Source organism: Vipera berus, assembly GCF_964194415.1.
Source record: "Vipera berus genome assembly, chromosome: 8".
Classification (NCBI taxonomy): domain Eukaryota; kingdom Metazoa; phylum Chordata; class Lepidosauria; order Squamata; family Viperidae; genus Vipera; species Vipera berus.
Window position 1 is genome coordinate 16,616,614 of NC_138211.1, and position 25,681 is coordinate 16,642,294.

At 38.2% G+C, this 25,681-nt stretch overlaps 1 protein-coding gene across 3 annotated transcripts in view; it reads right to left on the bottom strand.

The window, feature by feature from the left end:
- LOC308671401 (zinc metalloproteinase-disintegrin-like protein H3) overlaps window positions 1-25,681 on the bottom strand; it is a 287,574-nt gene that overhangs the window by 250,192 nt on the left and 11,701 nt on the right. Inside the window, exons 9-16 of one of the 3 annotated variants that reach the window (XM_081333563.1) lie at window positions 24,336-24,420; window positions 22,437-22,567; window positions 21,195-21,372; window positions 19,784-19,873; window positions 18,477-18,672; window positions 17,199-17,301; window positions 14,370-14,499; window positions 10,083-10,519 (exon numbers count right to left, since the gene is read on the bottom strand). The exons of the other annotated variants lie outside the window; for them this stretch is intronic. Of the exons in view, the coding sequence (XP_081189689.1) occupies window positions 10,472-10,519; window positions 14,370-14,499; window positions 17,199-17,301; window positions 18,477-18,672; window positions 19,784-19,873; window positions 21,195-21,372; window positions 22,437-22,567; window positions 24,336-24,420 (961 nt within the window). The 3' untranslated portion in view covers window positions 10,083-10,471. Of the gene's footprint in view, window positions 1-10,082; window positions 10,520-14,369; window positions 14,500-17,198; window positions 17,302-18,476; window positions 18,673-19,783; window positions 19,874-21,194; window positions 21,373-22,436; window positions 22,568-24,335; window positions 24,421-25,681 lie in introns of those variants that run through there. 3 annotated transcript variants of the gene reach the window in all.

Sequence of the window (25,681 nt, forward strand, 5' to 3'; positions counted from 1 at the left end):
ACCTGCATCTTAACCACCACACCAAACTGGCTCTTTATGACTCCATTTGTTTTTCCTTTTGCTAATGAATCTCTCCCCCAATTAGAACTACCACGAACAATATCCAGTGATTTTCATGAGTTTTGACTGCAGCCATGGGCATCGGAAGGGAAGGTTAATAAAGTGCAAAGATGGTGGCCACAAAGCCTTCTCTCTTTCATATTGGCAGGTGAACTATGTGCACCCTTGACTTCCAGTTTGCCACACGGCTGCCATGGATGACTGGGAGACTTGCTTTCTCTCCCCCGTCCAGTTTTACATCACTGGGGGGCCCTGAAAAGGGCTGAAAGTCAGCCCGAAGAGGCGACCAACAAGAAGGGGGTGTTCGCTGGATTGCAGGAGAGCCGCAACGCTCCTGTTAGACCTGGCGATCCCTCCAAACCGGCGGAAAAAAGGACTGGCCATAGAAATATGGCTCATCCCTAGGCTGCAAATAGCCAAAGTCACATTTTCCACCAGGCAACCTTAAAGTAGCGAGGAAGAGACTGGGTGAGATCTACCTCTTTAACACCCTAATTGTTTTCTGTACCTGTTTAAGCTGCTAAGCATTTTTCCCCTTGTGGTGAGGGAAGGGGGGTTTTATCCCTCCCTCCAGAAAGAGCAGTGACCGACCACCCAGGGGAGTTTAAAATGTTAAAAAGGAAATGGATCCCAATTAGAATTTTATTTCATGAAGCTTGTGGACTGAAAGATTTTTTACTTTTTATTTTTAATTATCCATTTCTGTTGAAAATCTGGGTTTTCCCTTATAAATAAGAAAAAAAACCCTGAAAATATTAAAATAACTTTGGGACTCAAAGGGACATTTTAAAAGGTAGAGGCGACACCATGTGGTCATGGTTGGTATTTTAATCTGTTATTTTTCAGGGGCTTGGCTGACAGCCCAGGGAAATAGATAAGACATATAACCTTGAGAATTTTGAAACAACAGCTGTGAAAGGCTCCGTGTTCCTTACCCAGAAAAAAAACCTTTCCCTTTCTTTTGGATTGCTTAACTGTAAAGCCTGTAGTCTAAAATACTAATATGGAAGAAGATCAGGAACAAAGTCTTCTTATGGATAAAAATCAACAAATTCTCTCTGTGTTGAAAACAATAATTCAAACTCTCATCACAGCCAATGAAAAATTAAGAGGCTATGGGAAGGAACAAAAAGAAAGCCTAGATATGAAAGCCTAAACTTTGACCACAACTATACAAAATACAATAAAAAAATGAAACATTCAAATACGACGACAGAAGAATTAACTGCTCAACACATATTGGCATTTGAAAATCTAGAAAAGACAGCGACAACTTGGAAAAAGGAAAAGGTTTCCTATACAAATCAGAAGGAATTGGAGGATCCAGAAAAAGAACAGTTGGAAGAGAAGATAAACAGTTCAAAACAACCATGTCAATACAGAAGAATAAAGAGGCGACCCACCAGATCTACAAGTCCTCTCAAAAAAATGGTGACGGGATGGTTTCGCCAACATCAAATAATATATATAACATTACAAGAAGATTGGTTTGATGACCCAAAAACAAGGACTTGGAAGATGACTTGGCAAAGGAAAAAAGCTACAATAAGACTGAAGAAGAATGGAGTTTTGACCATCTTATCAACATCTAAAACAGAATATACTTAATTAGATAAGATGTGCATGTTGAATATAAGACATTGTTATGAATTGAGATAAAGAAAAAATTTTGGTCATTAAAACAGTAGTATAAATACTAATAGCTAAATTTGAATATTGATTTGTGCATAAAGGTCATGTAAAGGTGAGTACGATGTAGATAAGCTAAAAACTTATTGATGAAAGTAGTAAACAGGTCTATATGGAACATCAAGAATAAAAATTATTAGTTTAAGCATGAGATAGCAGATACCAAGAGGAAGAGAGAGGAAGCCTTGGTGGAGCAGTGGGCTAATGCCTCCTTAAGTAACACCAGCTGCCTGCAATTAGTGCAGGTTCGAGTCCCACCAGGCTCAAGGTTGACTCAGCCTTCCATCCTTCCGAGGTAGGTAAAATGAGGACCCAGATTGTTTGGGGCAATAAGCTGACTTTGTAAAATGCTGCTGGGGGGGGGGGGCGAAAGCCCTAATAAGCAGGCATATACATAGAATGAAGGCTATTGCTAAGCACATTGATTTGTGCTTCTTAGATTGTAAGCCACCCTGAGTCTTCGGAGAAGGGCGGGATATAAATGGGATTTTTTTTAAAAAAGCATTAAATACTGAAATAAAAAGAAATTTTGATTGCTACTTAAAAAAATCAAAAACTAGCAGAAAGGAAGGATATCATATTGTATTACTACTTTGTTGATAGAGAGGGTGAGAGGTTAAATAGATAAGATATGTATTTTGAATATTAGATCTTGTGAAGAATAGCGATACAGGAATTGGGAGTATATTAAAAATCTTAGGAATGATAAATATCAAACATTGAATTTAAATCTTAGTGGAAATTAAAACTGGAAAAATGTATGAGGTCATTGATTGTCTATTTATTTATTTATTTATTTATTTATTTGTTTTTATAAACCGCCCTTCTCCCGAGGGACTCGGGGCGGTCTAAAAGATAGTATGCTAAAACAACGAGTATATAAACTAAAAACTATTGATATATGTAAGAAAAGTTATTTTCTGTGTGATTGATAGAATAAAACGTGTTATAAATCTACAAATAGACAGTATATATGAAGGGAAAAAGAGAGGAAATGTTTATGGTACTAATTTGAAATCTGTATTAATAATATTCGCATGTAATTGAATTACTACAACCCAGCCGCCACATTGCTTTTCAAATATGTGAATGTAATATTAGAAAATCAATAAAATTTGAAGAAGAAAAAAAGAAAGAAAGAAATATGTGCATCCTTGACTGCCACTGATTCTAATGTTGCATAAGCACCATGTGTCACTTTACAGCTTTGGAAGATAAAATCAAAACAAGCAGAGAAAACAAAGATATAAAGAAACAGATCAGGGAAGAAAATGGTTCCTTTCTACATTTATCCTTGGCATTAATCTCCTTTAATCTCATTTTGTCTGTTCCTTTCAATCAGATGCTGGCAAAAGACACAAGGCAAAACAACTGTTAAAGAATTATTATGCTTACCCTTTTGGCAATGATTTATTTTAATTGTTATTAAGGGTTTTTGTTTTTTTTAGGATACAGGCTTTTGCTACTGTAAAGCTGTTGTATTACAGTGCTAATACTACTGCTGTTTTTAAGCAACTGTTGCTCATGAATACTTTGGGGTCCTTTTGTCTTGCAGACATTTCATTACCAAACTAGGAAATATCATCAATGCTGGAAGTGAATGGGATTTGCTCTCTATTTTTAGACAAGATGCTTTCCCAATTGGTGTGGATGGGAGTCTTCTTTGTAGCCCCTTGATAAGTTCCTTGATTGGGGTATTGTTTACTACTTGATGGTTGGTGTTGGTGTTTGCTGATCTGGTAGTTGATTGCTGGTGAGGAAATATTTTGTACTTTTTTGTTTCATTTTTGGAATTTTGATTTGTCTCTTTTCAAGGATGTGTAGATGATGTGTATCTCTTTGCTCCTGATGATGGCTGATTTGTTTCAGCACCACAAATCCAGGAATATGGAAGTATTTTTCAACTTGGCGTGATCTAGGATGCTCACACTCTCCCAGTTTAAACTATGGTTCAGCCCGTCCATGTGTTGTGCAGTTAAGGAGTTTTCATCCTGTCTTCTGACTGCTAGTTGGCATTCATGGATGTGCTCTGTAATATACTGCAGACAACAACCATTTAAAAAGGTACAATAAAAGGGGGAAGTTAGACTTTTCTTTCCCTAAATTCTTATGACCAAAACTCTTGCTTTTCCTGGTTTACATTTCTTTCAGTTTATTCCCAAATCACATTGTATTTTTAATTCCACATTATGTACATTTTCCTACAGACTTTCTCCTAGTAATCTTATTTTGTATACTTTTTTATATTCTCTCTTCCCACTCCAATCATTGACAATTTATAGATTACTTTCCCTAATATAAAGTAGTGTTGAGCAGACTTTCACCCAAAGTATACAAATGTATAATAGGGTGATCATTTGTTTGTTATGTATGCTTTTTGATAACTAATTCCTCTAGCAGTGAACTGAATCACAACATTCAGAATATTGCAGATTTCAGAATATAACAGCATTGCATTATTCTAAAAAGAATAAATCGGGTCTTCTTTTCCCATTCAAAGTAGGTTTAGGAAAATAAATGGAGTAAAACATAAATATAAAGGAACAAAGTTTTCAGTCCACGTTGCAGTCCTCCTGCTCTAAGTGGTAAAGCCAAATATAATGTTCACCATACAGGTTATGCCATGGGAGGCTGACCCTGCTACAGTGTTTTTCAACCTCAGCAAGTTTAAGCTGTGTAGACTTCAGCTCCCAGAATTCCCCAGTCAACATGCTAACTTGAGTTGTTGAGGATTTTTTCCATCCCATTTTATCTCCTATATTTTACTGTTAATTCTGCACCATAACTCATTTTATCAGTAATCTAAAAAAACCCTTCTCTTTTCCATACAAAATGATTAATTATTTCAAGCCACTGTTGTTGTTTTTAAATCTATTAGGGTCCATGAGAAAGGAAGGTACGATGATGATGATGATGATGATGATGATGATGATGATGATGATGATGACGATGACGATGATGATGCTGGCAGCAACCCGTGTCAACCATCAGTACCAGTCAATTTGAATGTGATAACATTCTGGAACACAGTTAAAGTCTATGAAATAAATCTTTCTAAGGCTTTGCTTTCCTGAAAATATGATTCCCACAGCAATGGATTCTTTTTTAAAAAAAATGAACATTACTCATAGATTGGTTTTGGTGCCAGACTGTCTGAGGATTTTGTAGTGGACTTGAGAATTATTTGTACATTTACAGTGACAATTCACCCTTCAAATCCTTGCACTTTGATATCTTTGATTTCACTTTGATTTCACTTGCTTTTGCATGGTTTACTGTACTGGACTTAAAGGATGGCTTCTTCTCTATTCCCCTTCAAGTGGATAGTGAGAAGTTGTTTGCTTTTCAGTGGTCTGACAATGAATATGTACAGGGAACTCAGCTATACTGGATTGTGTTACCCCAAAGATTTGAAAATAGCCCAGCCATTTTTAGATGGATCCCCCAACCAGGAACAAATAGCTCTGTGTTGCCATATGTGGATAATTTATTGTTAGGGGCTCCGTCTGCGACAGAATTTGAATTTTCTAGGTGACTGAATAAGCTAAATCCAGCCGCTTTAATGCCAATAGATAATTCACCTAATGATTTCCATCATAATTGCATGCAAGCTCTTACTCCAGCAGACGTGATTTGAAAAATCAGCCTTTACAAAATGCAGAATCAGAATAGTTTGAGTGAAGCAGCTACATCTAGGAAAGCCAGAGTGAAATTTTGGGAGAGGAAGCATTGACTTTGAATCTGCCAGCTCAAAAAGTGGACCTTGTTGCATTAAAACATGCTCCGCAATAGGCAAAAAGTAAAATGCCCAATATTTTTCTTGACAACAAATATGCTCTTAGTGTTGTATGTGCCCATGGAGCTTTGTCCATTGGAGTTATGTTCAGAGGAGGAGTTGGAACAGGGACCATCCAACAGGGATGACAAATCTCTCTTGGCATTTTGGAGAGACCAAGGGCTGAGGACAATGCTGTCTCAGGCCCCTCAGGCATTGGGAGGGGTGGTCAACCAGACAGAGAGCTGCCTGCCCTCACGGACACAGGAGAGGATTGGCTACTGACAGGCAGTGGTGCTAAAAGCTAGCACATCCCCTCTGATGAGGAACATCTGCCTCCCCCACCGAATCCAAGGACACAGAGAGAAGAGCATAGGCAAGCTCAGAAGAAGGCTGTGAGGCTACTCAGGAGAAGGTTATCCCTCCCCTCCTCAGAAGGAACACCTGGAATGGATTGATTTAAGGAGAAGCCATGGAAAGTTAGTGTTTGTCAGGAACAATTGTTTGTGTTGCCTTTCAATCCCCCCCCCTTTGACTCATGCCTTTCGCCTTGTACCTTGCCCTTACCTTGAGGACAAGGTCTTCTCTTTTGTCTTGTGCCTGGACTTTGCCTTGTGTGAGCATGTTCCTACTCTGTGGACTTCCTCTGTTATGTATGACTGTTGTTTGGGGGACTGAGGGTGGCTGCCTTTGGGTAGCATGGGGTGGAGCCTTACCAGTCATTGGACGGCCATTTGTTGGACCATTAATTAGAGCAATGAAGAACTCTGAAGAGGTCTCTGCCTCGCCTTGACCACCAGGGTCATAACAGCAACTTGTGCAGCTCATGTAACAATGGTGTCACATGTGCCACACAAGGGACCTCCAAAACTGTGAGCACCACTGCATTCTGTACCAGTTGTACCTTCCAAATACTCTCAAAGGTTTGCTTTATGAAGCAATCCAACTGGGAGATGACCAGGGCATGAGTGGCTTTGCTAACAGTCAGTTGTTCTTGAGTTAAGCTTTATGTCTGTGTGTTTTATTTAAAGATGGAGAACCAGACGTTTGCCCAGCCTTAAAGTGAACTGAGTTGCCTTTAACAGGTAACTGAAAAATCTCACAAGATGTTTCAAGGTTTGGGGGAGGGGGGAATCGAGAAACATAATTTCTGTATCTCCAACTAGCTCACATGATTTCCCTGTTTTTGGGGAAATGAAAATTATTTGAGTCAGGATTCTTATCTTCAGAGCAGATAACACATCTATTATCTACCTGGAAAACTCCTAAAGCAGATTTAGGAGGCTTGATTTTTTTTTCCAGATCTCTAGACTAAATTTTCCATAATCTGTGACTACTGAATGGTGGGAGGATGGTGTAAGTTAAATTTAAGGTCAAGGCAGCTGTGCTAAACAAGAGAGAGGGAAATTGTCCTGAAAAAATGTCTATTATTCTATTTCAATTTAATAAATAAAAGAGAGAATTTAGATTTAAATAATGGTGTATAAAATAAGGAATGCCCTTGTTCTAATAGAAAAAAAATGGCACAGGGTTCTTTGTGTTCGTGTAAAAGGTAGAGGCAGAGTTTGGGTTTATACACATCAATAAGAGATAATGTGGCTTATTGTTTGGTTTGGGTTCAACATGTGATGCAAATTTAGCCATTGTGGTTTCTAATTCATGGTTTATGACTAAGTGAAATTCATAATCTCACCAACCAGGGTTTCTTCAATAATATGAGTTAAACAACATGGGTGATGTCAACCCAGAGAGAAAAGTTGTGGTAGTGGTAGTCCTTGACTTATGACCATAACTGGGTCTAGAATATCCATTGCTAAGCAACGTTGTTATTAAGTGAGTTGCATCTGATTTGATGTCTTTTTTTGCCATGGTTGCTAAGTAACTCACTAAAATTGTTAAGTGAATCCCACGGTTTTTAAGCAAATCCAACTTCCCTCATTGACTTTGCTTGTTGGAAGCTGTCTGGGAAGGTCACAAATGGTGATCATATGACCTCAGGACACTGCAGCCCTTGTAAAGGTAAGTTGGTTGCCAAATCCCTGAGTTTTGATCATGTGACTATTCTGAGAAACCTGTAAGGCAAGGACCAGTTGTAAGTCTCTTCTTTCAGTATTGTAATTCTGAAGTCGTTAAACAAATGTTTGTAAGTCAAGGACTACCCGTACTTTCTCATACAATCTTTTAAAAGGCACTTCTATCCTCACGGCACTCATTTCATACCCCACTTTTGCTTCAACTTGTAACCCAAGATGGAAAACAAAGGAAAATTAGCCATTCAGAAATTGGCACACACTTCTGTTGTTTTAGCTGGGTGGCAGAACCATGGTCCCACAGATGTGGAGCTGAAACCATTTTTTATTATCCTTAAATGACACCATCCTCATAGCAGGAAATAATTCAGACCACTTACTTTGGTTTGCATGCAATATTTACTTCATTTTCCTGCTTGCTCATATTTAAGTAATTGTCCACTAGGACTCCAAGATACCTCTTGCAGTTATTACTATTGAGCCAGGTCCCCCTTATGCTATACATCAGCATTTGGTTTTTCTTGCCTAAATGCACAAAAAATCTGTACGACTGTGTAGTATGGTGGAAGCTTGTTACACACTTATGGGAATTCATGCTCTGACAAAACTGGTGAAAATCTGAGAAGCTTTGCTCCTACAGATGAGGTAGCTAGTTCAGATCGCAGGTTTTGAATGCAGTTTGAAATTATATTTATTTAGATAATTTTCTCATCCAGTCTGGAGAATTATCATTTAGATTTTTCTGCTGTAGGTTGTTCACCCATCTTTCTTAATTTCTGAGCTTCATCCTGTAAACTTTGCAATCAGACAGATAGTCCGGAGCCTGGTTTAAACCCATTAATAATATGAGATTTAAATTCATAAAAAGATTTCTAATGCTTAACTTTCCTGAAAATATGATTCCCACAGGCAATGGATTATTTTAAAAAAAATAACTTTACTTATTGATTGCTTTGGGTGCCAGAATGTCTGAGGATTTTGTACTGCTAGGTTAAAGCTTTCATAATTAATGTCTACAGTATGTGTGCAAGGAGACGTGGACAGAGATTCATAATTAGTTTAAATGAAGTTTGAAGTGTGACATGAGGGAGGCAATATGTTATAGTAGTGTAAGGGTCTTAGTTATGTTTTACTTTGGTTCTTTGTGGGGTAAATTCTGGTTGTCCTTTTTCCCCTCCCCACCCAAGGGTCTGGGCTTCAGGCAATCCAGGATGAGTTAAATATATTCCTCCTGTGGAAATTGCCCTGAAACCAGGAGAGGAACCTGTGCAAACTGAACAGTTAGCTTTTTCTGGGAAAGCTAGAGCAGGGCTGAGGCCAATCATGAACCATTTCCTACAGTATGATCTTCTGAAGAAAGGGAAAACTTCTTTGAATACTTTAATTCTGCCAGTTAAGAAATGTAATGTTTCTTTTCATCTGGATTTGAGAATTATCATTTTACTCAGTGACAATTCACCATACAGTGCCAAATCCTTATACTGTGATGTCGTTGATTTCACCTGCTTTTGCGTGGTTTATTATATTGCACTTAAAGGACACCCGTTTCTGTATTCCTCTTTCAAGCAGACAGCCAGAGATTGCTTGCTTTCCAGCGGTTTGACACTGAATAACAGAATAAGAGAGTTGGAAGGGACCTTGGAGGTCTTCTAGTCCAACCCCCTGCTCAGGCAAGAAACCTTATACCATTTCTGACAAATGGTTGTCCAATCTCTTCCCAAAAACTTCCAGTGTGGGAGCATTCACCACTTCTGGAGGAAGCTGTTCCATTGATTAATTGTTCTCACTGTCAGGAAATTTCTCCTTAGTTCTAGGTTGTTTCTCTCCTTGATTAATTTCCATCCATTGCTTCTTCAGGTGCTTTGGAGAATAGTTGACTCCCTCTTCTTTATGGCAACCCCTGAGATATGGGAATACTGCTATCATGTCACCCCTAGTCCTTCTCTTCATTAAATTAGACATAGCCAATTCCAGCAACTGTTCTTTATATGTTTTAGCCTCCATTCCCCTACTCATCTTTGTTGTTTTTCTATGTACTCTTTCTACTCTAGAAAGAGTGTTTTTACATCATGGTGACCAAACTGGATTCAGTATTCTAATTGTGGATTTACCAAGGGATTATAAAGTGGTATTAACACTTCACCTGATCTTGATTCTATCACTTGAACACATACACGTAACTGTAGTTTGTTACCGCGAGGATTTGAAAATAGTTCAACCATTTTTGGTAAAGCTCTTGGCTCTGATGTATTCAGATGGACCCACCCACCGCCTAACCAGTAACAAATCATTCTGTATTGCCATATGTATACAGTATGATGTATTGTTAGGGATTCCTTCTGAAACAGAACGTGAATAAAACACTATCAGCGTTTTGAATTTTCTGGCTGACTGAATGAGCAAAATCCAACCTCTTTAATGCCAGTAGATAATTCACCTGATGATTTACCTCATGATTGCATGCAAATTCTTGATGTGGTTTATTCCAGAGAACTAAATTTGAAAATCAACCTTTACTAAATGCAGAATTAAATTTGTTTATTGATGGAAGCAGCTACATCTTTGATTATCACAGTGTAAATTTTGGAACAGAATGCATTGCCTTTGAATATGCCAGCTCCAAAAGTAAAACTTCTTCCATTAAAACATCTTTTGAAATTGGCAAAAGTAAAATAGCCAATATTTTTTCTTGGCAGCACATATACCGTGGAGCTTTGTGGCTGGGGAAAAAATTAATTACAGCAAAAAGTTAGTCAGATTAAACTTGGAGAAGAAATATTGCAGATTTTAGATGCCATCTAGAAGTTAAGAATGATTTACTAGTACGATGAAGAAAGATGGGTCTTTTGGGGCTTGAAGGAAGCCAAGCCTTCTGGAAGGAGGATCACCAACATCAAATTTGAGAGAAGCTAGTGATTCATCCAAAGGCTATTTCTATGTCAATACAGTGCCCGAAGCCACAGACCTGAAAGTCAACATCAAAGATTATCAATAGAGTAAGGCAGCACTTTCCTACACAACTAAAATCTGTCATTGCCTAGAATTAGCCCAAGATATTCAATAAGCTTCTTTCAGGTTTCATATGGTGTAAAAAGACAGGAAGAAGTGATTCCTGATCTTTTAAGAAAAGGTTTAGAATTGCTTCAGCACTTCTAAATGGCTTCACTGAACTGGTGACCTGTATCATCTCTCTTCCATCTTCCTTACAGGGATACCTACATGTTAAGAGAAAGGACCAGGGCTTTTTTTCTCATAGAACGCTCAGAACGGAGTTCCGGCACCTTTTTGGGATGGAACCTTATAGGGTAGGCAAGGCGAGTTGTATGACATATGTGAGTTCCGGCACTTTTTTCTTTTACCAAAAAAGCACTGGAAAGGACCATCCAGAAAGTGCTGCAAGGAGAAGCACCATTTTCTGAGAAGGTGAGGCATTTTGTTTTTAGAAGAAATAAACAGCCCTGGATATCCAACTCATTAGTTATGACTGTTTTTTGAAGGAAAAACAAAATAACAAAACAAAAAGGCTTGATGCTTACTTTTTCTTCTACATAGATTCAGGGTAGTATGGAAAATCTAAACCAACAATGCCTCCCCGAGACTGTTACTGGATGGTAGAGATTTTTCTTTTTATTGATCTGCTGGTTTTGCTGCCAAAGCTGGTTCTTTGGCAGTGCTGCTCCCTGCATTTGAATGGGAGCACTAAGGAATGACCCAAGACAGCTTTTGGATGGCCATGGATCCTGCAAAGGGGAGTCTTAAAGAGTGAACAGAAAGTCACTGGTCATCCATCTTCCTCTCGGTAGTTTGTTTTCTTAAGCATGCCTGGGTTTTAATTTTACTTTTTTATTTTATTTTAATTTTATTTTTATTACATTTATATCCCGCCCTTCTCCGAAGACTCAGGGCGGCTTACAAGCTTAGCAGTAGCCTTCATTCTATGTATATGCCTGCTTATTAGGGCTTTCACACACACCCCAAGCGGCATTATTACAAAGTCAGCTTAATTGCCCCCAACAATCTGGGTCCTCATTTTACCTACCTCGGAAGGATGGAAGGCTGAGTCAACCTTGAGCCTGGTGGGACTCGAACCTGCACTAATTGCAGGCAGCTGGTGTTACTTAAGGAGGCATCAGCCCACTGCTCCACCAAGGCTCTAGCTTTTGTTTTACTTCACTTTTACTTTTAAAACTTGACCAGCTAACTGAATATTGATTTATTTTATCTATTCTTTCTCCATTTTCCCTTTGATTTATGTTGTTGTTTTTAATATTTTTTTTCTATTCCATAAGGAAATCTGATGTCTTCTTGGATAATAAAGTGAAGAAAGTGAAGAAGAACTAAAGAGCCTCTTGTTGCGGGTGAAGAAGGAGAGTGCAAAACTTGGGTTGAAACTTAACATTAAGAAAACCAAGATCATGGCATCTGGCCCTCTCAATTCCTGGCAAATAGATGGGGAAGAAATGGAGGTAGTGACAGATTTTGTTTTCCTGGGCTCCAAGATCACTGCAGATGGGGACTGTAGCCAAGAAATTAAAAGACGCTTGCTCCTGGGGAGGAAAGCCATGGCAAATCTAGACAGCACACTAAAAAGCAGAGACATCACCCTGTCAACAAAAGTGCGTATAGTCAAGGCTATGGTCTTCCCAGTTGCAATGTATGGCAGTGAAAGTTGGACCATAAGAAAGGCTGAGCGCCAAAGAATTGAGGCCTTTGAACTATGGTGCTGGAGAAGACTCCTGCGAGTCCCTTGGACCGCAAGGCGATCAAACCGGTCAGTCCTAGAGGAGATCAATCCTGACTGCTCTTTAGAAGGCCAGATCCTGAAGCTAAAACTCAAATACTTTGGCCACCTAATGAGAAGGAAGGACTCACTGGAGAAGAGCCTAATGCTGGGAAAGATTGAGGGCAATAGAAGAAGGGGACGACAGAGAATGAGGTGGCTGGATGGAGTCACTGAAGCAGTAGGCGTGAACTTAAATGGACTCCAGAAGATGGTAGAAGACAGGAAGGCCTGGAGGAATGTTGTCCATAGGGTCGCGATGGGTCGGACACGACTTCGCAGCTAACAACAACAACAACTTGGATAATAAAAGTGCTTTCATTCAATTTAAATCTATATTGGTCTCTCACCACAGCTTTTCGCAGTTGATAAATTTGCAAAATATTTGAAGCTTTTTTAAAAAAAAAATATTTAACTTTGGATGGAAATATCCAGAAAATACGTTCCCTGTTTCTTTATCTATTTTTTTTTTTTGCTTTATTTCAACATTCTTTGTTTCTTGTAGTCTCTTATCTATCATTGCTATGTTACACAAAGTAACAATGTATTAGATTGCAAACAAGCAATTGTGGCTGATATGTGAAGAAAGACCATTTTGCAACACACAATACCTAGCTGAAAACTATTTCTTAAATTTTGATGAAATGATAATGGCTGCGGAAAATATCCACATACATGTAGCTCTGGATAAATTAGATTCACAAAAGGAATGTGATTTGAAAGCAGAAAAAATGTTCAAAATAAATATGGACTGTACAGACTTAGAACTGAGTTGATTGCACGTGGTTCCCTGAAGTTAACAATGCATATATATATATATATATATATATATATATATATATATATATATATATATATATATATATATGGGACGCGGTGGCTCAGTGGGTTAGGACGCTGAGCTTGTCGATCAGAAGGTCGGCAGTTTGGCGGGTCGAATCCCGAGTGCCGCATAACAGAGTGAGCGCCTGTTATTCGTCCCAGCTTCTGCCAACCTAGCAGTTCGAAAGCACGTAAAAATGCAAGTAGAAAAATAGGGACCACTGTGGTGGGAAGGTAACAGCGTTCCGTGCGCCTTTGGCGTCTAGTCATGCCGGCCACATGACCACGGAGACGTCCTCGGACAAGCGCTGGCTCTTCGGCTTTGAAACGGAGATGAGCACCGGCCCCTAGAGTCGGAAACGACTAGCACGCATGTGTGGGGGAACCTTTACCTTACTATATATATATATATATATATATATATATATATATATATATATATATATATATATATATATATATATATATATATATATATATATATATATATATATATATATTACAATAGTGGGAATCTGACCGAGTGGAAAAGTGATAAATTGTTTTTTTTCCTAGGAGAATTGAAAGTGATTGGGAAAATGAATTTATCATACTTAACTGTGGTTTTGGGGGAAAATAGACTAACTTTGGACATTGCATTTATTATTTTTAACCAGACAATGATTGATAAGATATGGTATTAAGAAAAAAAAGTGAATATTTGATCAAGGACAAATTACTGTTAATTCCTGGGATGATTTGGGATAGATAAGTTGCTGTGGTAAATTTTCTACACATTGATCAGAATAGCAGTTTGTTAGCAAACTTTAATTTTGCTTGTTTTATTATTGTTATTCTTGTTAATTGTTTTGTCACTAATATAGTATATAGATGACAAGTTAATAATTTGTAAATAATTTTAGTAGTTCAAAAAATTCTGGAGATTGTTTCTCAAGAGGTGAGAAAATAATATTGCAGTAATATATTAATATTCGACTAGGGGGGATAATATGTGTAAATGTGTTAGGATTTTTTTTCAATGTCTTGTTTTCTGGTTTTTCTTCATTGTTTTTTTAAAATTTTTGAAGTTTTGTATTTAAAAATAAAAACAGAACCAAAAAAAGAAAGAAAATCTAAACCAGCTTTCAGCAAGATCCATTGCAAAGTTATTCCAGTGATCACCCATTGGAATCAGATCTTCCAACAGGCAGATAAGAGCTAATCTTTTACTAACCATTCTTTCTCCACATTTTGTTCCAGGTTCAACCATTCCAACATCTTCTTGTTCTTTTGAAAAGTGGAATTTGCACGAATTCTCTTCAGTTGAATCATCTATGCAGTATAACCTGCCACATTTAACATCCCTGAAAAAGAAACAGCCAATTTCTTCTAATTAACAAAGTGGATTAAGAAGATGTCTGTTTCTTTGCTCATTCGCAAATATTTATGTTAAAAAATAAAAAAGAGAGATGGGAAATCAGAAGCTTGCTCAGCCTCAAAATGAACTGGTTTGCCTTTAACAGGTAAATGAAAAATCTCACAAAGTTTTTCAAGGTTTGGGGGGAATTAGAGAAACACAGTTTCTGTATCTCCAACTAACTCGCGTGGTTTCCCTGTTTATGAGGGTGAAGATAGTTTGAGTCAGGATTCTTATCATCAGAGTAGTAACATATCTATTATCCACGTGGAAAACTCCTAAAGCAGATTTAGGATGCTTGATTTTTTTTTCAGGTCTCTAGCCTAAATTTCCAATAATCTGTGACTAGTGAATGATGGGAGTGTCAGGTGAGTTGAAAACTAAAGGTTTAGGGCAATTGCTCTAAACATTAGAGAGGGAAATTGTCCTGAAAGATGGCTATTACTCCATTTCAATTTAATACAATTATGAGAGAGAAAAATAATTAAGATTGAAATTGGGATATATAAAATAAGGACTGCTCTTCTTTAAGTAGGAAAAAATGGCACAGGGTTCTGTGTGTTTGTGTAAGAGCTAGAGGCAGAGTGAATTTACACACTTCATGAAAAGGTAAAGGTAAAGGTAAAGGTTCCCCCGCACATGTGTGCTAGTCGTTTCCGACTCTAGGGTCCGGTGCTCATCTCCGTTTCAAAGCCGAAGAGCCAGCGCTTGTCCGAGGACGTCTCCGTGGTCATGTGGCCGGCATGACTAGACGCCAAAGGCGCACGGAACGCTGTTACCTTCCCACCGTAGCGGTCCCTATTTTTCTACTTGCATTTTTACGTGCTTTCGAACTGCTAGGTTGGCAGAAGCTGGGACGAGTAACAGGCGCTCACTCTGCTACGCGGCACTCGGGATTCGACCCGCCAAACTGCCGACCTTCCGATCGACAAGCTCAGCGTCCTAACCCACTGAGCCACCGCGTCCCTTCATGAAAAGGTACTACAGCTTATTGTTTGTATTGGGTTCAATGGTGCACATCTCACCATTGTGGTTTCTAAGTCATGGATTATGACTAAGTGCAATACATATACATATTCTTGTGGCTCCATATGCTGCCTCCCATTGTTCCTGACCCTCCTTGTGGTTCACGGAGGAGCTACGAGTTCTGAAAAGGGCCAAGAGATGCCTAGAGAGCCTCTAGAGGAAGAGAAGGGATGACTGACTGATCATGACTTAGAACCACTATTGAGGCCTACCTCATGGTGGAAAGTGTGATGAAACATAAGTATTTCTCTGCTCTTATTGTGTCCTCAGAGTGCCACTCTGTGGCCTTGTTTCAACTGAACCCTGGCAAGACTAAAGGGCACTGAGTACTTTGGGGCTCCAGGATCCAGGACTTTTCATCTTTAACTCTGAATGGGGTTGCTCTGCCCCAGACAGATCCAGTCTACAACTTAGGGGTTCTCCTGGAGCAGGAGACAGTCATGGCTAGGAGATTCACTAGCTGCAGCCTTTTGTTTATTGACCCCCCCAAAATGGCCCTGGTAATACCACTGCTCTGTGAGCTGCATTGGTTGCCCGTCTGCTTCTGGGTGTTGCAATTCAAGGTGTTGGTGATCACCTCTAAAGCCCTTCATGCCATATGGGTCCAGGTTACTTGACCTCATCCACTGGGATTGGCCCATCACACTCATGCTGGTAGAAGCATCCTGCAAGTCCTGTCAGCCCAATTATTCCAGCTGGCTCATGTCCAGGAGGAGTGCCTTCTCTGCTGTTCCTTCTGCCTCAACACCTTGCCACCCCAATTTGAGGTTGTCACTGTAGTGTATGCAGTCCCAGCATACACAGGCTGTCAGCTCAGCAGGAGGCGCGCAGCTGGACAGCTCCAGCCTATAACCGCATTTGGCAGGAAAGCCTGGTTTAAACAAGTTTGACAGCCCCGGGCTATAGCCAGTCCTGGCGGGAAGCCAGGGTTTAAATCTATTGGCTACCTGCACTGGCGGGAAGCCCAGGTTTGAATCTATTGGTTGGCATTCACCTGGGCAGGTATAAAGGTATGCCAGGTAACCCCTTGTGTTAGAGCGAATCCTGACTACAATAAAGACTCACTGCACACCAAGCTGAGCATCCTTCATTTGTGAGACCACGCGATTCTACAGTCACTATAACAGGATCTAGAATTTGCATTGCTAAGCAAGGCTATTGTTAATTGAGTTGCACCTGGTTTTATGACGTTTCTGCCATGGTGGTTTAGTAACTCACTACAACAGTTAACTGAATCACATGGTTCTTAAGCAAATCTGACTTCCTCCTTGACTTTGCTTGTTGGAAGCTGGCAGGGAAGTATCATCATGTGATCTCAGCACACTGCATCCCTCGTAAATGCATGTTGATTAACATGTATCTGAATTTTGATCACATGACTATAGGGATGCTGCAACAGTGTAAGTGCAAGGACCAGTTGTAAGACACTTAGTAGTGATGTTTCTTTGTAACCCAAGATGGAAAACAAAGGGAAATTAGCCGTTCAGAAATTGGCTCACACTTCTGTTGCTTTAGCCAGGTGATAGAATCAGATTCCCACAGATGTGAACCTGAAAACATTTCTTATATTATCCTTAAATGATGTCATCATCATAGCGGGAAATAATTTAGAGTGCTTACTTTGGTTGACATGGAATGTTTGTATTGTTTTCCTTTCTGCAGTAGCCATAATCGTTCCCTTTCTGGTTACTCAGAAAACATTCATCTGGAGCCTCTTTTGCCTCTGTAAGAGGAGAGTGAGGAGCAAATACATGAGTGTGTAACATGCCAGCAGGATTCCAAATCACCACATGCCTCCTGATCCTTTTCATTAGGGACCCCAAAATTGTATTGGAGATATTCTATATACAAATCATTACTGCGTCACTCATCTACAATCAAGAAAAATCTCCCTGTTTCCTGTTTCCCAGAAAAATATCTCCTTTATATGAAAAGAAGGAACTTGTTTTCAATAACTTATGTTCCGTTTTCAACATAAAATCATGGCTAACATTTTGGGATAGTCTGCCATTAAAGTCATGAGTGATCAGTGACAAGAATCACATCTTTAACATCTGTTTCTTTAATTACTATGCCAAATTTGAAGAAAAATTCAATCTTAGGGTTTGAATACTCTTAGCAAACAGTCCCATATTCAATCTCCATTATCTCTGCTTGAGAAAGGTGGAAGGCGATGAGTCAGTCACTGACCCTAATTAATTCTTAGAAGAACAAAGCTAAATGGAGAAAACTCTAAGCTTATTTTAATTTAATTTAATTTAATTTAATTTAATTTAATAATATTTATATACCGCCCTTCTCCCTGAGGACTCAGGGCGGTTCACAGGGCAAAAGTCAAATACAAAATACAAACATTAAAAAGAGATTAAATATGACAGGTTCTTGATGTTATTCTTTGTACTTTTCCAGTAGTATTGGCTTACTTCACAATATCCGTTGATTTAAGACAAAAAAAATTGGACAATAATTTTGAACTGTTGCTGTAATATACAACATAGCCTATAAATGGCATACACACACATACAGTTCACACATGTATTTTCTCAGATCTTTGTCCACTTTGGAAATGTATCCACAACCCACAAAACCACCTTCTCCCAAAGTCCATCTTTCCAGATTTCTGGTCTACAACTGCCATCATCTTTGACCATTGGCCATGTTCTCTATGGATGCCTGGAGCTTTAAAACAAAAGATGAACTGATCTGGAGGACTGAGCTATGAAGCTTCCAAAGAAAGAACTTCATCTGGAAAAATTTATGCCATCATGACCCACACACAAATATAACAGAAATAAAATGATGATTTGCTATGGATACCAAGGGGAAAAAATACCTTTGATCAATTGCAACAACTGTCTTTTAGAACAGCACTATTCTGAAACCCTAAGATTGCCTTACCTGGCCCAAAGAGAGCAATACATTGGTTGGTCAAAGTGGGACATGTCCCCCTGAAGCAGTAACCCAAGTTGTTTTGGCATGGATGTCCATCGTTATGGAAGTAATTCATGGGACACTCAGCAGATAGGCCAGTGCAGAGTTCAGGCAAGTCACAGTCATCCATTGCTGCCCGGCATAGTTCTCCTGCTGTCTTAAACTAAGGGTGAGAATAAAGCTATCACTCTTTAGCAGCAGAGATCAAAGAGTCAAACTATGATTCACAACACATTTCAAAGCATCAAAGAGTCAAACTATGATTCACAACACATTTCAAAGCCTTTTCTTCATCTATCATGAGGATTACCAAGCAAGGTATCTCTTCAATGTTACAAATGGACTCCACAAATTAAGACATTGTGTGTCATGCCTAGAAGTCCCAGCTTCTCTTATTTGCTATGAGAAAATGATTGCCATGAGAAGCTCAATTCCTAAACCACAAGTTCTACATGTTGGCTGACCATGAATATCAATGAAAATCAAATTGGTTCTTATGAAAGAGCAGTGAAATGTTATTTGCTGAACTTTTGCGTGGTATATTTTTATTTCTTTACATGGTAAGAAGCATTCATAGCATGTTCTCTCACGTGCTGAAAAACCATGACTGTTTTCTGTTCCTGTGAATTTTGGCTTATGATGTAAGTATGGAAATAACCAAAGGTTTTCAGCCTCTCTGCTCAAAAAGTTTATTATAGAGTCAACTGGGATCCCATATAGAAGGAACAAGAAACTTTCACCTTTCACTTCATGGTCCTCAAGCACCTCCAAAATGTGCCACAAAAATATTTAGGGCTTTGGAGAGCAGGTAAGAAACTTAAGGGTGGAAAGAAAACAATTTGACTTCCAGAAGTCTCCTAAACCCATCTCCACCCTAAAATTCATAGCAGAGAAGAAAAAAATGTCATAGCATCATCAGAGAACTTTTATAACCTTCCAGAAATCAGGAAGCTGAGTTAGGGTCACCAATCCGAGACATTGCCCATCCTTATTATACTAGTTTTCGATGCAAACTAAGTCTAAGAAGGATATGTATTATTTTCATAGACATGACTTAACATGCCAAAAAAATGCATTTTAGTCTGAGACAATGCTGAAATTTTGTTAAACTGTCCTCCCCGTGTTCATAAGGGTCAGGTAAACTGGAGGAAGGAATGAGAACAGGGTTAAAATGTTTTTGATCACATTAAACAATCAAAAGATACTACATTTTCATATTACTAGTAAGGAGCAGGATAAAATCCCTCCTAGTGTTCAAAGTAAACAAGTCTTACCTGGCATTTGTCACAACAACCCCCATCTGCGCACTCAGCCCCAGGTTTCAGTTTACAAGTTGGAGCTTCGCAGCACTCGTTTTTACATATCTGAAAACCACAATGTATCAAATTATGTCATAGGTTTTTCTGCCTGCTCTTTTTTAATTGGTCTATTTTGAAGAGGGAAACTGCCAAGGAAGAGGATATTTCTGCCATGTGTCCCCTCTTATGGGTTCATTAGAACATGAATATGACTAATAGCAGCCTGAATGTTTGTTTGTTTCTTTTTTCAAATAGATGATGCCATATCTACACGAAACATACTTATCTGATATTTCCTATGTGAAAAGAATAAAATGAACAAATAAAAATTTCCTCACCTCCAAACTGTGAAGCTCACATAACCTGCATTCCAAATTGTTTGCTTATTCTGAGCAATTTTCTACTCAGGTTTCCAGCCTTTGAGGTAGGCCAGAGAAGAAGCACCAATCATGAATATTAAACTACCTTTATTGCAAGGTTATGATAACAGAATCTTTCTTGGCTGAAAATACATTCCTCCCTTCATCATTATGGAAAGATGGGTGAGAGGTTTTCCTCTTGATATGTTTGTCATACCCCATTGCTTCTGTAGGCTAAGCTACTATTTATGTGACCATTAAGTAGCCTGTTTCTCTTTCCTTTATCTCTCAAGCACATTAGCAGAAACAATTACATGTGTATTGACTCCATTTAAAAATCTAAGGAGAATACTTCAATAAATTAGTGTTTGTATGAAAAATTACTATTAGGGAGCAGAACAGAGGTTGAAGATCTTTAAGTTATGAGTTGAAGCAGCTCAAGAAAATAGTGGGATAGGTAATGTGTCCATGCTGCAGGATCCAATCTGGGTCAGTCACCAGGACCGGAGATTTAGTTTTTCAAGCTTTCAGACTTGTGCTGGAGCCCATCCTCAAGGAACTTCTCTCACACAACTTCTCTCTCACACATTCTGTTCAGAAAGAAATTCCCTGATGATGGGCTCCAGCACAAGTCTGAAAGGTCAGAAAACTAAATCTCTGGTCCTGGAGATTGACCCAGATTGGATCCTGCAACATTATCCTAGGACACACATATTTAACTTCATAATGTGGCCATGTCAACAAAGTAGGGGTTTTCAGTAGGGAAGGATATTCTTGGAATGGTAAAACACACATTTTCCCAAAAGGAGATATCAGTTCTCCATTTGTGTACAACTGATTTCCCAAATCCAAGAAACCATGCATACATGTATGTACATGAAGGTCACATACCTATGCCATTCACAAACCAACCTCTTGGATGGCTCAAACCATTAAGAAAGCCAGATGATTTTGCAAGGATTCTCATTTTTGACATAGTTCCTGAAATCAGCCTTGATTTTTTTAAAAAAATAAAATAAAACCCTTACCTCTGGAGAGCCACAGTCACATTCTTCTCCCTGTTCCACAAAGCCATTCCCACAAACTGCATTTGTAAGATTATCTGTTGTTAAGGGTTCATTGAAAATGCATTGTGAAGCTTCAGTCATGATAAAATTCTTATAATACCATAAACTGCAAGAGCTGAACTCCTGGGGTGGTAGAAGGCTGTAAAGATGAACCAATATAAGATTGTGACATCATCTAATTTGGCTCAGAACAGATTTCATTGATCTATGCTCATTTAACAAAATGAATTGCAATGAAAACTCCATGTCTAATGGGCTGCCTTTCGTTTTCATTTTAGTCAGCCTCTCTGTGGAAAAGGAAATTATACAATTATACTTGAAATTATACAATGATGTTGCTGATGGGATGAAGAAGAGGTGGCAATAATTCAATTAAAGGGAAAACAGTGGAATTGTTTCTTTTTTCTTCTTTTTGGAGAGGTTGAACTTTTTATAACAAATGAATGTTTTCAGACAAAGGGAGAGTTAATATACTTATTGGAATTCTGCTCTAATATCGTATCTAATATGATGAACATACATACTTTGGCAATAAACTACAGTATTTCCTTCCCTTCCTCTTTCTCCTTCTTCCAACAAATGGTGACCACATAAACCTAATATGCTGCAACCATCATAAATACATATTGGTTGCCAAGTGCCTGAATTCTGAGTCTTAAATGAGTGGATGCTGCATCAGTTGTAAATGAGAGGATCAATAATGTCTTTCTATCCCACTGTAACTTTGAATGGTTGCTAAACAAATGATTGTAAGTTGAGGACCAGCTGTATATTGCTACCTGTTGATTTCAGCAGACTGCAATATATGAGAGAGACAGAACATGTCTTATTTTTTCCTATTCTGGCTCCCACTTTAGGACAGTCTTTAACATCTAACTTGGCTTCCTCTTTAATAACAACATCACAGTTATTAATATTTGGTTTCTTGGGTTATGCTTCCTATGCCATTTCTATAAACTATTCTGTTTTGGAGGAAGCTACTAAATGATGGCTAGTCAATTGTTGAGAGCAGTTCTATCTTTTTATATGCAACACATTTTAATGACATACTGAAAATTGACACACATTTGACCAAACCCTACTGTTTTGTAACTCTGACAGTTTCATATTTTAAACTCTCAGCATACTTAATTTAGCGTTTAATTGCAATCATTTAAATGTAATTTGATTTGAAAGGCATTAAAAGCTTTTCTGAATCCTTACTTTATTGCAGCCTTCATAATGCATGGGCCATCCTTGCAAGTACAGGAATCTTGGTCATGATCCATGCCAAGATTATGACCCATCTCATGGGTCATTATAGCTGCAGTGATAATTGCATAGATGCTGTTATCCTGGGGGAAAAGAGAACATTTTGTCTACAGTTAGTCCACCAAGAAACCAGAAGTGAACCCAGTTGTTAGTACTGAGCTGAAACCTTTGCTCAGTGACTTTCTAGTTAAAAAAATCAGAGTTAGAAAAAGAGATTAATAATTTACAGGGCTGAGATTGGATTTCTTGCAGAAAGCAATGGTTTCTTCAAAGTTTGATGGTTTCTAACCTTAGAGATGAAAATTTCCTCCACAATTGACTCCTTCGAATACTTTGATAATAAAGTGTCTTCCTATTATTATTTTTCTGGGTTAAATTATGAAATGTAAATAGAAGATTAGCCTCAAAAGAAGTGGAAGGGGTAAGATCCTTTCTCCAGACTGTACTACTTTTTTCATAGGCGACAGGATTTCTTATTATTTATTGGTTTTAACACAGAGAATAGCTAAGAAAATTGCTAAGGATTATATAGGTAGTCCTCAATGTATGACCATAACTGAGCCTGGCAATTAAGGTGATAGCTTTAGATGGATGTATAGTGGGTCATGTCATTTATCACTTTTTTATAGTGGTCATTAAGCAAACACTGTTGTTGTTTGTTTTCTTTGGGCTGGTTTTTCTCTGAAACCAGAAGTAAATACCCATTTCTGGCAAAACTCCTAAATTACAGTCACAGGATCCCAGGGCATTGGAAATGGCCTTAAATTTAGGCTGATTGCCAAGGGCTCAAAATGTAGTCACATTATGTCAGAACTTCAAAACCAGGGGGGTCCATAGTAACTTTGAACAGTTGCTAAGTGACCAAATGTAACTTGAGGACTAGTTGTACCATCTCAATATTCTTCAAGTTCTTCTGAATGCATGTGTGAGCACCATGTCTCCTGAACATACACAAATACTTGCATTCAGAAAAAACTTTAAAGCCCTGAATCTACAGCACAGAAGATAATCAAAACCTCTGCATCCATCTGTCTGTCTGCATTTCTTTAGTTACTAAAACTTACAGGCAACTTCGGTCCAAAAACTACTCAATGGCTTTGCTACAAGCTAGCATTTTCAGAATATTGAAGGATGAAATGCTGAACAGATTTACAAGTGAGTTGGTCCTTCTGAATAAAAATGACTTTCTTAAGCAAAAAAGCTTAGGGTTACCCCATACTGTCAGGATCCTAACTCTGCTTGTTAAGGAACTTTATAAATTCTATTCTAAGTGAACAAAGCCAAGTTTCTAAGCAAATCATTAGCATCTTCTTAACTAATGTGGTTTTCTTATAGGTTCTTCAAATATTGGAAGTTTTCTTAAAAGCAGATTTAGTATTCTCTCATTTTCTCACTGTATATTATTTCAGCCATATAAATCTAGATCCTAAATTTCTTGGAATGAAAGAAGGATGATTCATGTTTGTCATTAGGTTTACTAAGAATATTGTTCAGAAGCACTGTTTGCAAATACTGCAATATGATTTGACCTGCTCATTTGCCGACTTTGGCACAGTTTTCCTTTGACTCCTCCGAATCCGAAAGAATTGTATTTTCATCTTCTGCTACATACGTACGTCAAAGCATTAAAACTATCTTGTTCTATGACATGTCCAGAATGCATTGTGCCAAAATGCCATCAATTGAGGAAAGACCTGGATTCATAAATTCATAAATAAATGAATTCATAAATAAATATGGATGAGAATGATGTGGATTAAAAATTAGAAGAGTCTTTATTTGTAATAAAGTGATGACTGTATATAGGTTTTCACTGACTACAAACAGGTAACACTTGTCTTTTCTACCAACCTGAATCACACCTGCAGATAGAAGAGAATTGCACATTCCACTTATGAAGGCTACTCCTAAGGTTCCACCATTGAAGTGAATACCCCTGTAAGAAAGCAAATGAGGGGGATACAATTTATAGAAGATGGAAGCAAAATCTGAAAACTTGAGACATACAAGAATCTCCATGGCTTCTTGCAACCCCTTGCCCGACCTCAGTTCTTGCCAGTATTCAGAATGTCATCGTTCAATTTAGACTCTATCCACATAAGCCATTTAATTAACCTGATCTGTAAGCATGCATTTTCAGGATGCATTTTCACCACATACTAAGTTTGGCTGGTATTAGCCTTAGGCTGGGGAGAGGGATTAGCATGTTGTGTGCCAGTCTGTTAAATTAATTTACAACCCCAAATTCAGGTTTCTTTAATAATTAGATGTCCTCTATCAATTTAACTCTGGTGTTATTAGAGACTAGTTGAAACTGGAAAAGCTGGTTGAGTGACAAGCCAAATCAATAGCTGTGGGAAAAATAAAATGGATTTTTTGTATCCTTTATGCTCTCTCTTTCCCTTTGATCTGCCCTCCATCTAGCCCTAACATATTTCATGCATTTGTTATACACAGACCCTATAGGATTGCTCACAATTGTTATTTGTCCAATATTCCAGTATTTGAGGGGCTGTCCCAAATAAAAGGGGGTCAAATTATTGTTCAAACCACCAGGAGGCAGGACAAGAAACAATGCTTGGAAACTGATCAAAGAGAGAAGCAACCTGGAATTAAGGAAAAACTTCCTAACACTGAGGACAATTAACCAGTGGAAAAGGTTGCCTTCAGAAATCGTGGGCATTTCATCACTGGAGATTTGTAAGAAGAGACTGGACAGTCACTTGTCTGAAATGGTATAAGTTCTCCTGCATGAGCAGGGGGCTGGACTATAAGACCTCCATGGTCCCTTCCAACTTCTATTCTATTCTATTCTATTCTATTCTATTCTATTCTATTCTATTCTATTCTATTCTATTCTATTCTATTCTATTCTATTCTATTCTATTCTATTCTATTCTATTGATATAAGCCAATAAAACTGCCAATTTCCCACTCATAAATTTTATAAAGTATAGGCTGAGCTCACTCTGCTCCTATAAACATTAAGTTCTAAGAGATGTATTCACACAGCCTGTTAAGCATAGGTATTATTCAAGAATAGATATTTTATTATTTTACTTTATTCTTGGTGAGTGCAGCCAAAGCACAGGAACAAACTAATGAGAAGATACCATGAGATATGGGGTAAAAGAAAATACTGTATGTTTGATATCTGTTTCACCTGTTTTGCAACTTATAAGTAAATAAGTGGATAC